At 38.3% G+C, this 16,330-nt stretch overlaps 1 protein-coding gene across 1 annotated transcript in view; it reads left to right on the forward strand.

The window, feature by feature from the left end:
- The window catches only part of LOC137132056 (contactin-associated protein-like 4), a 101,560-nt gene that overhangs the window by 50,162 nt on the left and 35,068 nt on the right, over positions 1–16,330 (forward strand). The window contains exons 6-10 of the mRNA XM_067514098.1: positions 2,190–2,365; positions 2,625–2,771; positions 4,532–4,799; positions 5,576–5,725; positions 9,447–9,618. Coding sequence (XP_067370199.1) covers positions 2,190–2,365; positions 2,625–2,771; positions 4,532–4,799; positions 5,576–5,725; positions 9,447–9,618 — 913 coding nt within the window. The remainder of the gene's footprint in view (positions 1–2,189; positions 2,366–2,624; positions 2,772–4,531; positions 4,800–5,575; positions 5,726–9,446; positions 9,619–16,330) is intronic.

Here is a 16,330-nt window from a genome sequence, read left to right on the forward strand (position 1 = left end):
GATGATGAAATGCTGAAACAATTATAAGATCTGCCTCCAGAAAAGACCTGTCATCGTCGTCCTTCATAAACAGACTTAGAGCCTGAGTGAAGACCCATAATGGAATAGCAGACAGAATATGATTTGGTGATATTGCCTCAAGGAGGCTGTCTGGAATCGTAGTCTCCTGGAAAGTGGGAACTAGTGTTCAACGTCTCAGCCTAAGACAAGAACACACAATATTAGCACCTTCAGTCTGGGTAAATCAACCAGTTATTGCTGAATAACACAGCTGTGCTCCTTCCAGTAGGACAGTATAGACAACGGCAAGTTTGGGAGCTTGCTGAATGAAACTCCCACCTCTCAAATTTCTCTCAAGTGTGCAGCCACCGAGATGAGAAATGAGGGAAATTAAGACTGACAGAGAGTTAGAAAGAGATGAATAAAGATTAGGTGTTTCTGTAACTGTTTGCCCTCCGATGTCTTGCATCGGTCTTTCCTTCTCCATTTCTACTTATTCAAGCTGTAACCTAATATGTCATCTCATTAAATGACCTAATCATTACAGGAACAGTTGGACAGTTTGGAAATACGATTATCTTAATTAGCTTAGCTTAGCATATACTTTTCCTATAACTTTTGACATTTTCTGTATTAAAAACAGCCATGGGGGGAAAAAACTATTTGTTTTTGGATCAAATTAATCATATTTTAATACTAAAAAGAGGTTGTAATGATTCATAGAGTCTGTCCAGCGCTGATCGTGAGGCTTTATCAAAACCTAGATTACCAACATTAATTGGTAATGTTGGTAATGGGTTGGCAGTGGGTTAGGAAGCTTGGAGCGTATGACCTTAATCATAAATAAGGTGGTGGCTTCACTTTTTAAAGGGCAACTTCACTAATTTTCAACTTGCTTTCTATGGCTTTATTTTTGTGTGTAAATTTATGAAATTTTTTCATTAATGACTTTAAACTTTCATCTGACGTCCCTATATTAAAACATTTCTCTGGTTCTAGCTGAAAAACCTTCTCCAGATGACATCAAACAGATGGGGCTTTCATCATTAGGAGTTCAGATGATGCCATCTTGGGGGAGATCTGGAAAACCATGTTTACCATGATTACGAGCTTTAAAATATGAGCAACAAGAATCTGAACTGAAAGTTCCTCCAAGTTATGTCATCTTGGGGTGTTTTCAGCTACCATCGAAGTAAATAGTTTAAAAAACAGTAGGGAAATCAGAGGGAAGTTTTTCTGGCTTTCAGTTCCATATACTACCCAAACTAGAACCCAGTAACAAGTTCAGTGTCAGTGAAGGCATCATTTAAGCCCAATTTTTCACCAAATTACACAGCTACTGGTGAAGCCACAAATTGTTCTCATATAATTTTTATTCTCTCCAAGACCTGTAAACAAACTCTGAGGTGTCCATCCATCGGTCCATCCATTGTACTGTTCTTCTGGGAGTCCTTTCCTCACTGGTTGTCCTGCACAGACATGAAGTAATAGTGGTATAGATAACTGCTACGGTATTTCCCAAAGTGTCTTCTGTCTGTAAGTAAATGTCCTTCACAATTAACGAGTGAGCGTATTCTCTCTCCTTCTGTTGTAGCTCCTTCTGTCAGCAGAAACTCTTTTCTCTCCCAGCACATTGGGCGACGCTTAGACGGATCCACCACTTTGTGCCTGCTGGTGTTGGGGCTGTCATTAATTACGTCCTATCATTTTGCAGCATCATCACTTATTTTCCTCGGCCGCCCCCACCCCCCTCCGCTATATACGTTATGTGCTCCCTAATGAGACGGGTTGACCCCAGTGACCCGCTCCCCGTGTGAGACAAAGATGAAAATATTCCATCCAAGCTGCGATCTTTTTCTGTCTTTTTCTTGTGATAAATTAAACACACACCCTCCTTTAGCTTTTAATGCTTGCCACAAATAACATTCATTTTAAGCTGATTTCTTGAAGCATGTTTGTCCTTATTAAAAATGCATTATGAAGGAGGACACACGGGATGTTGACCTTGAATCTGTCTTTGAGGTAAAAATCAAAGTTCTTCAGCAGAAAGTGCCCCTAGAGGATTTCTAAATTAGCTGGAGGCTGTACCGTGCTATCAGATGCACATTAATGACCATAAAATTGATTGTTTTACACATTCTTACCGCCTCCATCTCCTTCTTTTCCTCCTGCCTCTTTCCGCGTTGCAGGTGTGAGTTCATCCTCTGGTGGACAGCTGCTTCTTTCTCTGGGTAGTCTGCTTGATGACCAGCACTGGCACCATGTGAAGCTGGAGCGGCTCAGCGGTCACCTGAACCTCACCGTGGACAAACACACCCAGCAGGTTCACATACCGGCTGAGCTCAGCCACTCCGACATTCACCAGGTGAGAAGAATGTGGTAGCACACACATACAATCATCACATGGTTTATTAAGTTATTTACTGACGAAATGCTCCACAAATATAGATTCGTCTGTCACCGACCAGTGTGTTGAGTGTATTTACCTGTAGATCCTACTGACCTTCACCAAGCTCACCAAAGCTCTATTCCTCATTATTGATGACAGTAAAAATGTTTTATTGATGCCTACACAGATCCATGTTTAATTTTGCTTTAACATGTCTTGTTGCTTTCCTGTGCAGCTAAGTCTGGGAGCTGTCCAGAGCCACGGGCTGCAGAAACCCATCCTGTCCAACAGAAACTTTCATGGCTGCCTGGAGAACCTGTTTTATAACGAGCTCAACCTGATAGACCTGGCCAAGCAGAAAAACCATCAGGTCACTGTAATGGTGAGTGATTGTGTTCTCGCATCTGTGGAACATTGTCATTTCCCATTCAGATTTCATAAGAAGGACAAACACAGTTGGAAATACAGCACGTTGGATTTTCAGGGAACCTGTGGGAAGGATTATAGTATTAGGGGCTCCCGAAGTAAAAATTCAGATTCCCATCCCAACACTAATGTTTGTCTGGTTACCAGAAATGTTCAGTTATGGTTCTTTATTGCTAATGCTCTCTTCTTACATGGTTTAACTTTGCTGATTTTTAGTTGTTCAGTGATTCAAAAGCAAAACAAATAGAATTAAAAAAGCACAAGTTTCAAGATGCCTTGAGGACCACAGTTCAGTAAGAATAACATTCCTGGATGGAGGAGCTTAGCTCCAGATTCTGCTTTGTGAAGCTCTGTTTATACATTCAGCTGCTTCAGTCAATTTACTTTGTGATTCTGGATCAATTTTCAATCAATAAAAAGTAACTGTAGCAATGTATTTTTACAGAGTTCAAAAACAATGTGAATTGTAATGTGGCTCATGGAGACTGGAGTATTGAGTGCTATTTGACATCAACTGAAGGGAAAACAAGAGATTAATTTTTCATTCTGTTTGTATATGAACTTACACTGCTACTTTACAGTACATCACATCTTGCATCGTTCCACTCTGTCAGTCTAAACTGTGCAATGAAAAAGACTGTTGTCCATTGGACGGTGGACACTTACGTTCATTTGTATCAAAACAGCTCAAAACACAGTAGGGTGAGTCAATCCTGTGTCACATTAGTCTTCCAGTTTGGATGTGGGCTCATTATCCATTTTCCCTTTTAAAGGGATGTTGTGGGGAGTTTTTTTTTTTTTTTTTTGGTCCATGGGTGACTTTTGCATTCAAGAAACATTATTTCTGAAGGTTTGGGGCCTTTTGATGAATATTACTCGATCAAGCTACTAATTAAGTTTGCATAGATTCTCAGTTCTCAGCGTACTTTATCAGCACCATTATTGTGATGAAGAACTTCCAAACAAGTTCATCACTTTGGTTAACATCACACTTTTTGTGCTATTGGCCTCTCCTCCTTTCCCCCCTTTCTGCATTTCATGTGATTATTATGCTAATGATCGCTGTCAAGATTATTATTGTCATCATTATTTTCATTGTCTGCATCATCATCCCCCCCCCCCCCCCCTTATTTCACACCCGTCATCATCATCGTCATTAGCATCATCATAATCTCCTTCATTATCATCACCAATGTCATCGCTTACACAGTTTGGAGTTACAAAGCCCAAAGCAAAAACAAAAAAAACAAAAAAAAAAGAAATCCACAGAGCAAGAAAAATGAATCAGGGAGGAGAAGAAGTAGAGAATGAATATGAGGTGAAAAAACATAAAGATGAGGATGGACAGAAAACAGGACTTTGTGGTGCATATTAATTACCACAGAATTGTTTTTTGATTAATTTTATGTTTACATGACAGTGAACTGGAGACCTGGTGGTTTTATTGTTTTAAGTAGTCTCATATTGGGATTTTAGGGATTTGAGACAAAAGTTGGTAAAAAAAAACCTGTGTGAACCTGAAGCTTCAGTTCTTGTAGCTTTTTTTTTTTTTAAACTGGTCAGCTAATATCAATATGGTAATACAGGTGTCCTTTTTCAGAGAGCTGCTGATGAGACCTCTGTGACATCAAGTCAAACTGAGTCAGCCTATGCAACTAATGAATATTCATGGTGCATTATCTCTTTTATAGTCATTTTTCCTCCTCTCTTTCTCAGGGCAATGTGACCTTTTCATGTGTCGAGCCAGTTTCGGCCGCTGTGACGTTTACCGACTCCCAGAGTTTCCTACAGTTGCCGGGTCTGACATCGTGGTCATCGGGAATTGTTTCTGTAGTGCTGCAGTTCAGGACGTGGAACAAGGCGGGGTTGCTCCTGACCTTTGACCTCCCTCAGCAGGACGACACAGTCTGGCTGTACCTTAGTGAGGCCAGGCTGCGCCTACAGATGAATAAAGAGGGCAGGACTACCCTGGAGCTCAGTGCAGGTGGGTGCTGGATTGCTTAATCTGTTGCTTAGTAAACTTTTAATTTTCTCATGAAAATTGTGGCTGCTTGAAAGCTTTACATTACACATTTCTCTTGAACTTGCTACTCTGTAATTTACATTGGTTTTAAAATGTGTCTTCGGTAATTGGTTCAGAAGTGGACAACACTGCATACAAGTGTAAGTAACCCCTTCACCATCCCCCCTTTTAAAGGCAGGCAAGATGCAGTCAGACCTCAGGTCCATCTGGCAATAAAAATGAGCAAAAGTGGTCTGCAAGTACAATGTATGGGCTGATTTGAATGTTAATGTGTTTAAGCTACACTGGTGTGAAGTAACTGAATAACGGAAGTAATGTGTTTATTTAAGAACAATATCCTTCATAATGTAACTTTATTAAGGCAAGTGCTCTACTTTTACTCCTTTACGATACTCTATAGTTACCAGTTACGTTTCAAATCAGACTTAAAAAGAATATACATTATTGTAAATTTGACAAACCCCTCAGCATATGAAGTAATTCTAATTCTAATTAATCAGATCAAAACTATGTATCAGGTCATCAATCCATAATTATAATCCAATAATAGAATTCTTTAGGTACCTCAAGTATTCATTGAGCTAACACTTTTGTACTTTCACTTAAACAGCATTTTGAATGCAGGACTTTTACTGCTTTTATTGAAGTGAAGTGATTTCAGTAGTTCTTCACCGCGGATCAGCTCTAAACTTGTGATTTGGTCACCAAAGGTACATTAATAAAGTGTGTACCATTAGGATCAGGGCTGAATGATGGTCAGTGGCACTCTGTGGAGCTCCACGCTAGACAAGATCGTTTGAGCATCACAGTGGACAAAGATGAAGGAGCCACCGCTCACACCGGGATCCTGCTTCCTCTGACCGCCGACAGTCAGCTCTTCTTTGGCGGTAAGAGGACCGGACAGAAAGCCTGTATCATGTGTGGTGTGTCTATTTGTTTGGATTGTTTTGTTTTTGGAAATAAGTCAATTCACAGGCCCTGCAGCCATAGCTGAGAGCAGCCGCCGTGAGGTGCGTTTCTTCGACTGAAACGCTCGCGCTTGTCAAGTATTATAAATGGTGCTTCAAGTTTTTGCTGTGAGTACAGAGAAAACTGCTGACATGAACAACATAAAGCAAGGACTGGTTAAAATTCATGGAGCTGCTCAGGTAATAATTATCATCTCCAGATCTCCTTTGGAGGTTTAGTGCCACCCAGAGAGAGATGAAGTCATAAAGCGGCTTAGTCTCTCCCAGTCCACTCCGCCGCCCCCTCCTTTCTGGTCTCTCTTCAAGCCAATTTCCTCCTCCTCCTCTCTTTTTTTTTAGTGATGTTTCCTCCCTTTAAATGATATCTACCCTCTCCTTTCCTCTTCTTTCCTGTTCACTTCTTTACTCTTTGCTCTTCCTCTCTCTCTCTCTCTCTCTCTCTCTCTGTGTTTCCCCAGTCACCTTGCCTTTAAATTTTCACTTCCTTTTATCTGTGCATCACACTGTATACTCCCACACAAGTTAGTACATACTGCATACTGCAGCTATATACATTAACCCACCCCTCACACATAAAAGTTTGTTAAATGATGCGGCTGAGAGACTGAGCAGCCCTATTAAAATTACCTATTTTTATAAGCATCAAGCATTATAAACCATTTCATTACATTGTTTATAACACTTTTTTCATTGTGCAGAATGAATAAACAATTATAAAGGCTAGACAACTAGAGTCAGGTGTTGCAAACCAACCGATGAAATGAGAGTTAAGGTGTGGTTTAGATCTACTTTGATGTACAAAAACACTTCATTGTGTCATTGTGCTATTCACAAGCAGCATCAGTGAATGTACTGGAAGTCATGCAAACAAACAAAACAGAGATCTCAGACGATCTGCAGTCAAGAAATGTTGATTTGTCTCTAGCTGGAGAGGTTTACAGAGTAATCTCAAAGCGTTTGAAACTTTGTCATTCCAAAGTTAGACACGTTGTCTAGAAATTGAGATAATTTGGTTCTGTGGCTACTGTCCATAAAAGCGGTTGCTTAGCCAAGATCATTCCAAAAGCACAGCACAGAATGCTCACTGAGGTAAAGAAGAACCCTGAAGTAACAGCTCAAGACTCTGAGGTTTCAGCTGTTTAACACCTCTATTCATGAGTCAAATATATATGAAATGTTGAACAGGCATGGTGTCCATTGCAGGACACCACGTATGTGTTATGTGTGTGACTTTGGTGAAGACCCGATTACATTTCATGACCAATTTTGCAGAAAGCCACTTCCTGTGACATACATACACATATTATATATATATGTATACACAATAAATCACTGTGATTTTAGCCCCTAGGAGTAGAATGAAAGTTACAGTAAAACTGCACACACTAGATGCTATGACTTAGTGTATTAATACCAAATTTTGAAATCTTCCTCCATGTGCCATCCTCACTACCATAAGCCGCTAAGCTCTTAAAATTCAAAGTGACAACAAACAGTTACTCATGTTTTCCTCCTCTTCCGCTGGAAGGCGTTGAATTGTGTGTCTGATGGGCTGACTGTAATTAGAGCAATGCAGCGCCTGGAGCAGGAATGCTGTATTTGGCCACAACATGCCACCATCCACGATCAACCCTTTAAGCGTGAATCACAAATAAGTAAGACATGCAGCTCAGTTACTGGCTTTTGGGTGATAAAATGGTTTTATATGAAAGCCAGCTCAAGTCTACATATGCTAATGGATCAAACAAAACATGTATATATCGGTATCACAGCTTATAGAAGACAGTAAAGAGCAAAAACTACTTTAGAAGATGGTTAATAGCATAATTTAGTATTTACCTTAAATCTGAACATTTAGAGAAACAGAAATAAGGATGTTAAAACTCTGTAGTCTTCAAAGAAATGATTTATACCTTTTAAATTTACATTAGTCATTTGGCAGACGGTTTTATGCAAAGCAACTTACAAGTAAAGGAAAAGTCAGCACAAATCTAAGTCAAGGAGAAAACTTCAAAGCAAAGTTCTATTAGAGGAGGTGTTTACCTTTCATGAGATTCTTGTGCAAGAAAGAGCAAAAAGGAAGTTTAAGTCTCATGTAAAAAGTGTTTAGAAGAATAAACATGTCAGCTGCTTGAGGTTTGTCCAGGTGGAAGTTCAGTTCTCTCAAGGTCTCATCCCATGATGAGAGGAGTGTCATCTACGGGGAAGTGGGTGTATGTCCAGCTCATCACAGAAGTTCAATAGATTAGTTACATGGACTGTAATCGGTGCCACAATCCTAATGGCATGATATTCCAAGGATGACAGATTTTTGAGGGCTGCTTTCGGGAAAAACTTCAAGGTGTCAAACTTCATGCTTTGCCCTGATAAATTAATCAACAATCTTATTTTAAGTCATTTCTGATGAAGTAAATACTGCATGCTTTTAATATAATATGGTAAAAACTGGATAATATTTAATGCACATTGAGCTCATACAAATGTTCCTAAATCAGAAATTAATTAAAGTTTTTTTTTTTTTTTAAAGTGGGACGCACCTTTTGTACTAATTAAAATGTTAATATTTTACTATAACTTTTAAAAAATAAAATGCCCCCTTGATAAATTAATAAACAATCTTCAATTAATTTCCGATGAAGGCACATTTGTACCACCTGTTGTTAATGTTTATTTAAAAAATTAAATAAAATAAATCTTTGTTTTACTCTTTCTGCCATCACAAAATAACGGGATGCAAACTTTTGCACATAATAGATGCTAATGTTAAATAGTCAGGTACAAAAAGAGCAAAAATAATAATTTATAATATACCCAGCACTTTGCTGCACCAAGTTTGTCTGTAACAGCAATCACCTCTCTTACTTGCTGTGCCCATAATCGATGTTCAGCTGCTGTCAATGAAACTGATTATTTTTCACAATAAAAGTAAACCATCAAAAGGAAGGCTGCAAGACTTTTAACGTAAAAGTATTACAATTCTGGTACCTTGGCTGACATTGCTTAATGGAACTTCTGATATAAAAATAGCAGTAAGGAAGGAATTTGTGCTATGGCCACTGTATAGTATAGCACATAATCATGGAGGAAGTTTTACATTTAATAGCAGAAAATAACTGAAATTCACACTATAATTTAAAAGCTAAAAGTTGATTGTTGTGCTAAGGCTGTAAATAACTACATAAAGACATTTTCCCTGAGGAAAGTTTTCCAGTCAGCGTCTATTGTCCTGTGCACTATCATCCTGTATCACAGGCGATTTTGGTGACATTAATTCTCAGCTTCTGTCTGAGTTGAGAAATATTCAGTGTTGTTCACAGCTTAGGAGTGAGGCAGGATTTCACAGTAAGAACAAATCAATTCAATCAGTCGCTTTAACACCCATTAAATCATTAAAGCACATGGCAGATGATTTTAGCTTAAGTGTGCCCCACACAGATGCACTTTCTATTAATATTAATAACGATCTTAATATTTTCACTAGACACTGAACAAACTGTGACTCCTACAAATGCATTTTTAATATGCTTTAACCGGTTGGTTTGTATTTAAAAAGACATAAATCTAGAGTTCAGAGTTGACACAAAATGTACATCATGTTGCTGACCAGTAACTACCTGTCTTCGTGTGTTTCCTTCCTCAGGTTGTCCTGTTCAGGAGGGCAGTCAGGTGTGCAGAAATCCCTTCAAAGTGTTTCAGGGCTGTATGCGTCTCTTGACTTTGGACGACCAACCTGTTGACCTGATCAAGGTGCAACAGAGGTTGCTAGGAAACTACAATCACTTGCAGATTGACATGTGTGGCATCGTTGACAGGTGAGTCTCCAAAAGAGTTTGTCTCTTATTTCTGGTCCCCTGAAATCATGTATTTGGATGTATTTCCACATGTGCAAACACACAGCAACAAACTCAATTTGATGTGATTTAACTTGTCTTATAACGTTTCTTAAAGAGGTTTCCACAATCGCATATTCACAGATTATGAAAATAGCAAATAACTACTTCAATTTGTGACTGGTTTTCATTTCAGTCTTGGTTTTGTAAAATCATATTCTAAATTTATTTAGGGTCAGATTTAAGATAAAAGTCTGGTGCTATTGTCTGCAAAATCAAAAATGAATTGATCCTAATGATATTATCTATAATCATTTGTCATAAAGCTACGGGCTTGTAAAGCGAAACCAGTGAGGCACTCTGTGCTGGGTTCGGCCTCATTAATTAAAGCAGGTGTAAAACAAGTTGGAAATGTCTGTCCAACCAAGAAAATTCTGATTTATCATAGCTGAACATGCTCAGCTTCCCCCAATGAACAAAGATAAATCTCAGCTGTACTATTTCCATCTGCTTGGGCGCGCTCCGGGTCATTTACATACAGAAATACTTTGTAAATGTTAAATATGAACAGCGACTGCCCACTCAAAGTCACAGTAGCATTAATGTCTAAAGCCAAAGGTTGAAGAAATAAATATAGCATTGAAAAATGTTTTTAGTGCAGGCATTAGGTAAAGACTATGGTACTTCTACAGAGAATGTGAAGTAATGTTTCGCTGTGCTCACTGTTCTGATGCCATAGGTACATAAAGATAAGGTTTACAGAACCAGGACATAAAGTGAAAACACAGATTTCAACTCAATAACAAAAAAGTAGAGGGACTGTCACAACATGGCATCTGAAAACAAAAATTCCACCCGGCGTGCAGTAAGTTGATACTATATGGGAATGTGATGAGACAATGGGACGATGTTTGCACGGATGCTCATATGTTCCCATACGACACACATCATCCTTTTCTTTCTTTTTTATTATTTTCATTTAAAGTCTACGCATTTAAGCATTTGTGACTAATATTGACATAGTTCACTGTTAATGTACTGTGATATTCAATGAAATTATGTGTTAATGACAGATCTGCACAAACAGAGGTGATTAACAGCGTGACTTGCTATGATGCGGTGATTATATTAGGAGTCAATTTGGACATTATTATACCTGCTCACCCTGTTTGTGCGCCGGGTCAGGAGAGGAGCTAAACATATAAACTGTATGAATCTGTGCATATTCACGGTTTGAAAATGAAGCTCATGTACTGTTCCTGTAAATACTAAGTAGTACTACATGAGATAGAGTACTCAGCTGTTGTAAAATATTGATGTATAAACTGTATGTTTTATGTTGGGCTTAGGTCTGACAACCACAGCCAGCCTGAGGACCTCAGGAAATATGCATATGAATTAATGCATTGTTGGTTGTGGCCTTGTTGGAAATGTTGTCATGAGGGTGAGAGCGAGACGAGGATAAACGTAGGAAATAGAACCGAACAAACAGATTAAATCAACGTTTCGACATGTGCCGACAGTGGCTGTCAGGGTGGACAGAAGCTAGTACCATGGACAGATCCTTTCTTGTTGACTGACTGGACGATCAGGACCTTGGAGAGCACTCCAGCCTGCACTGGTTGTGTCTGTGTGTAAACCCATTTATTAATGTAGATGTATTTATATGGAGGGGTCGATATCCATAATTTTTCCAATTATCATAATTGTAATTTCCCCCTGCCAAGGAAATGAAGTAGTTCATTTAGACTGTGGTCCTTAGGCTCTAATGTTTCCCCCCTCGCACTGAAGGGTTACAGCTTGTAGTCTGGCTCAGTGCCCCACTTGCAGCATTATCGGGTTGGTTATAAATCATGAGTAAATATCCAGTCAAAGCTTGCACTCGGTATTTGAGGGGGAGAGAAATGCAGAGAGAGAGAGTCACCTAACTTAGATGAGAGGCAGTTTTTTTTTTTTTTTTTGCTGAAGTTGCAATAAACATCGCAATCATTATGATCTATTGTGATCTAAAAACTGCGGCCAGTATTTTGTGAGCTGATGCCACTTGACTGGAAAATACCTGATCTTGTTATTTTTGGGCGTCGCTTACCAGACAGTAAGCAAGAAAAGACAGTAAGCAATTTTTCAGCAACCCCCATTTTATAAAGAGCAAAAGTCTCATTTAGTGTCAGCAAAAGTGATGACGTTTAAATCAGTCAGACATCTCTCAACATAATGTGTTGCAGTACAGGGCTGTAGTACATCGTGGCAGTTTATTAAATTTGCTCTGTTTATGCAGTGATGTTTTTGTGTCATTTTTGTGTCAAGCTCTAATACCACTAGAGACGCTGAGTGTACCGAGTTGAAATGTTTTGTCCAGTATTGAGTTAAATCCAGGCTTAAAGCTTTTTGAATCACCTTTGTGTTTTATTTTACAGTCAAGTTTGACACTAGAAGTTTTACTGGAAACGAATAATGGCTGTGATTATTGGTTGTTTGATGAATTATAATCTGTATTGGTCATAAAAAAAAAAATCCCTGAGTCCATATTTATATTCACATTTTATCATAGCAGGTGTCATTTTTTTTCCTACAGCATTCAAATTCACATTTCCCACCAATGCGTAAGTGCACATGAGTAGATAAAACTACATGTTCTCATCCAAAGTCACCCGAGTTATGAGGAGGAATGAAAGGGGAATAAAAGTGATCACATCCACCAGGTGTCACCTTACATTAGGATTAAAGGGATGCAAAGTAAAAAAAAAATGACATTAAACTGTCTGGCAGCATGCTGACTGGGGTATTTTACTCTACCTTACAAATTCCTGTGGGGGGGGGGTTAGCTTTAATTTATTATAATCCAAACTCCTTTCCCCACCCCCCCACACACACAGTTATGTAAGTTTCCAAATCTAAACCATCTCAGGGATGTCTAAATCACTTGTTTATAACACGGAAGGAAAAGATCAAGTCGGAAAATCCCTTCCTAAAGCTTAAGAGCCTGTCTTCAAAATCAATGATTGAGAAGGGACCACCAGTAGTCATTATTAATCCAGCACTCTTTCATGCCCAGCTACACTTAACTACATTCCGGAGGAGCAGCTGAAAGACTCCCTGTATAAAGTGGATTAATGAGAGGGAAAGGTATTTTATCTCCTGGTTCACTTTTAAGGTGATTATCAAAGTCAAAAATAGGAAAAAGTTCGAAGTGAGTAACGTTACATCAAGAGGGTTAAGCACTAAAACCTTCAGGGTAATGTTCAGATACAACGGTGACAAATCCTGTGGAAATGTCCTGAGCCTTGTTGTACCGTCCGCCATCCCCGTCAACTCCCTCCAATACGGTTTCACTTCATGAAGTACGTTATTTCTCGAGGCGTCAAAAATTGAAGTGTTCAGGTTTGCAAGTGTCAGCATGTAAGTGGTCACTGTTTGACGTCTCAGGAATGACAACGGGGAAAATAGTGTAGAGTAAGGGACTGACGAGCTTCAGGTCCTGATCCTAGGCAACCCTTTGATATTACAATGCATGTACAAGACTTGTGCTGTTCCTAAAACGTTATGTAGCTGTGTCTCTCATTTCAAAGAGAGACTATTGGATAATATGTAAAATAGAGAACAGAGGACACAGGAATATTACTTTTTAACTTTAGACGACCTTTAAAAGGATTAGTTTGATATATTAGGAAACAGATTTTTTTTTTTCCCAATTAAAATGAGACCATTCTCATATCTTTCAAATATAGAGCTGGAACTAATATTAGCCCAGCTTAGCATAAAAGCTGAAATCAACCGAACAGCTCGTCTAGCTCTGTTTAAAGTGGCCGTTCAAGTCGCCCCAAAGGCCGTGAGACCATTTTTTTAAATAATAACTCACCATGATTGTGTGGGTTTCCTCTGCGGCTTCCTTCCACAGTCCAAAGACATGCACAGTAGGTTAGCTGGTGTGAAAGTGAGTGTGAATGGATGTCTGTCTTTGTATGTCTCTCTGTGTTGGCCCTGAAAGAGACTGGAGACCTATCAGTGACCCTGAACAGGTTAAGTGGTTAGATTGACGGTGTTTTCCAGCATCAGACTTACCTAAAGATTTGTATTCAAAAATAATATGTTCAGTCATGGAATAATGCAGTTTTATTTCATTTGTTTGGTATGACAAAAACAATTCAATGTTATTTTTATCAATTCACAATAAAAATCACCTCAAGTCACTTTACATTGTAAGATAAAGGCCCTGCAGAATCTTAGATAAATACCAACAAATCCCTCTTGAGCAAAATGGTGGGCAGCCATCTGCCTCAACTGATTAGGGTGAGTGGAGGTGTCGACTTAAAATTATTTAATCTCACCGGCTTTGATTGACAGTCGAGCAAAGCGTTTTAGCATCTCCCTGAAGGTAAAACTGATTGTGATGACGACACTAGCTGCAGACAATTATGAATAACTTTAAAGGCAAATGTAAATTATATTCTCTCACCATCTTTCTTTTTGTGGAGAAGAAATTGTCATACCCAACAAATTGAGTAAAATTTTTTCCGGAATTGAACTGGATTCATTTCGAAGCTGAATCCCCAGAAGAGACCGTAAGGATTCAGGAAACACCTTCAGAATTTTAGTCAAAAGATTGAAGGTGATTTAGGAACAGTTGGGTTTCCTGCAATGTGTGGAAAACATGAGAGGCACAAGCTGGAGCTATGTGAAAAAGTCCCTCCCCACCTTATTAAGTAACATTATAAATTGCGTGTGGGTAATCAGTCCAACCGCTGAAGGGAAAACGCGTTGTGGTTCTATGGAGTCTTGGGATAACACTCACTTTACACTTCATAACAGCCAGTTGTTAAAGACATGACGTGATGTATGAATGACGTAAAAATAAAACGCGTTGGGGGCTGCTTCGAAAAAATGCATAACAGGAGAAATGTTTCTTATTGGACATTTTTTACTTAATGACCTGACAATAACTGAACAAGTTTTCCACCAAGATGATCCACCAAGCACTTTGTTTGAAGTATACTGATACCTTGCTGTCATAGTCTATGAAGTCTTTGAACCTACCACCCCCACCCATGACCTTTTTCTTCAGCATGTGAGTGTGATCGTTTGAAGCGAGACAGACGAAGCTGTCACAAGGCTGTAATTCTGGCCACTTTGCTTCTCTCAGGCACCCGACAGCTTAATAGTACACCTTGTCAAAGCACAAACGCATCCACAAATAAGCAGAAATATGGGTCGCACAGAGGCCCACTCTTCTTGAGGTGTGTGTGTGTGTGTGTGAGACTGTTTGTGTGTCTGCCTGTCTGCTATGGCATCCCTTGTGTTCAGTGTGACCAGAGACTCTCACCTACATCTTTCCCTTCACCTCCTGTGTCAATTTGGGCCTGTGTGTAGGTGTGTGTGTGTGTGTGTGTGTGTGTGTAGGTGTGTGTGTGTGTGTGCGTTTGTTTACAGCCTCACTAGCTACGACACAACAGCAGCTATTCTTCCTGTGTTCTAAACAATTTATAATGTGAAAATACAGATTGACACTATTTATCACAATATAGTAATAGTAATGACAATACATCAGAAAACAAAAATCATTTAAATAGTGACAAAATTAAAATTATACAGCCATGGCTGAAATCAAAATTTAACAACCACAAATATCTTAACATGGCTGAATCTCCCTTTTTTTTTTTTTTTTTTTTTTTTACAATAGTTTCATTATATAAAAACTTCTTTATAGCATTTTTGTTTTTTAATGTCATATGTAAGTACATTTGATTTCACTTTTACTCTATGTTAGAAGTAAAACAACCTGTCACGTCTTCTTCTTTCAAACAGCAGTGTGTATCTGCACAAAAACACTATTTGTCATAATTTGATTTAAAATGTTTTTGTTTGTTTTTATAACCTCCTGTGTGAACACCATTAGTAAGTGGAGCCATCTGTTTTTATTGTCATACACAATAAGTTTAATGGTTGAAAATTTGATTTAGAACATTTTCTTTTTTTTCTTTTGCATTTAGAATTACTTTAATTTTCATGCTTATGGACATAATATTTCCTTAAAAAAAGATGAATAATGTGCGTAGCAAATGGAGCAATTAGTGAAGCTTTAGATTTGTGGTTTGTTACTACACACCCTTAAAAACTTCTTTAGCCTCACTGAGCTCCCTAAAATGCATTGTTTTATCATTTGTTATCCATTAGAATATAGACCAAATTAATTTTTTTCAGCTGCATGGTACTCTTTAAATGATCAGGTTTGGTTATGAAATGACTTTTCGGGTAATTAGATTTTCGGATTAGTCCAAAATTCTGCACCAGTTTGTAAATAAGATTAAGTAAACTTTGTATTTGTTCCTAATAAATGATAATATTAATTTCTTTCATTGTTTCATCAAAATACAATTTATTTTGTTAATTTATTATGTCTGACAGTAAACTTTAATGTTACTGATAATCCTCAATAGGCATTAAAACTCCAAACCTGCAACTTCTAGATCGCTTTCCAAGAATACTTTTGGCCAGTTGACATTTTAATCAACTACATATAATAAAAATTCCAGTCAATTATTAAATGACTCATAAAAAAAATATTTCATAACCAGTGTTACATGTGCTACATATTGTCTAGATCTCTACTGGCACTTAGAGGATGTTGCTACAGACCACAAACTATTAGTTTTTAAAGTTTCAAACAGACCGTTATGCTGCTATAGCTGATGACAAT

Source organism: Channa argus, chromosome 8, assembly GCF_033026475.1.
Source record: "Channa argus isolate prfri chromosome 8, Channa argus male v1.0, whole genome shotgun sequence".
Classification (NCBI taxonomy): domain Eukaryota; kingdom Metazoa; phylum Chordata; class Actinopteri; order Anabantiformes; family Channidae; genus Channa; species Channa argus.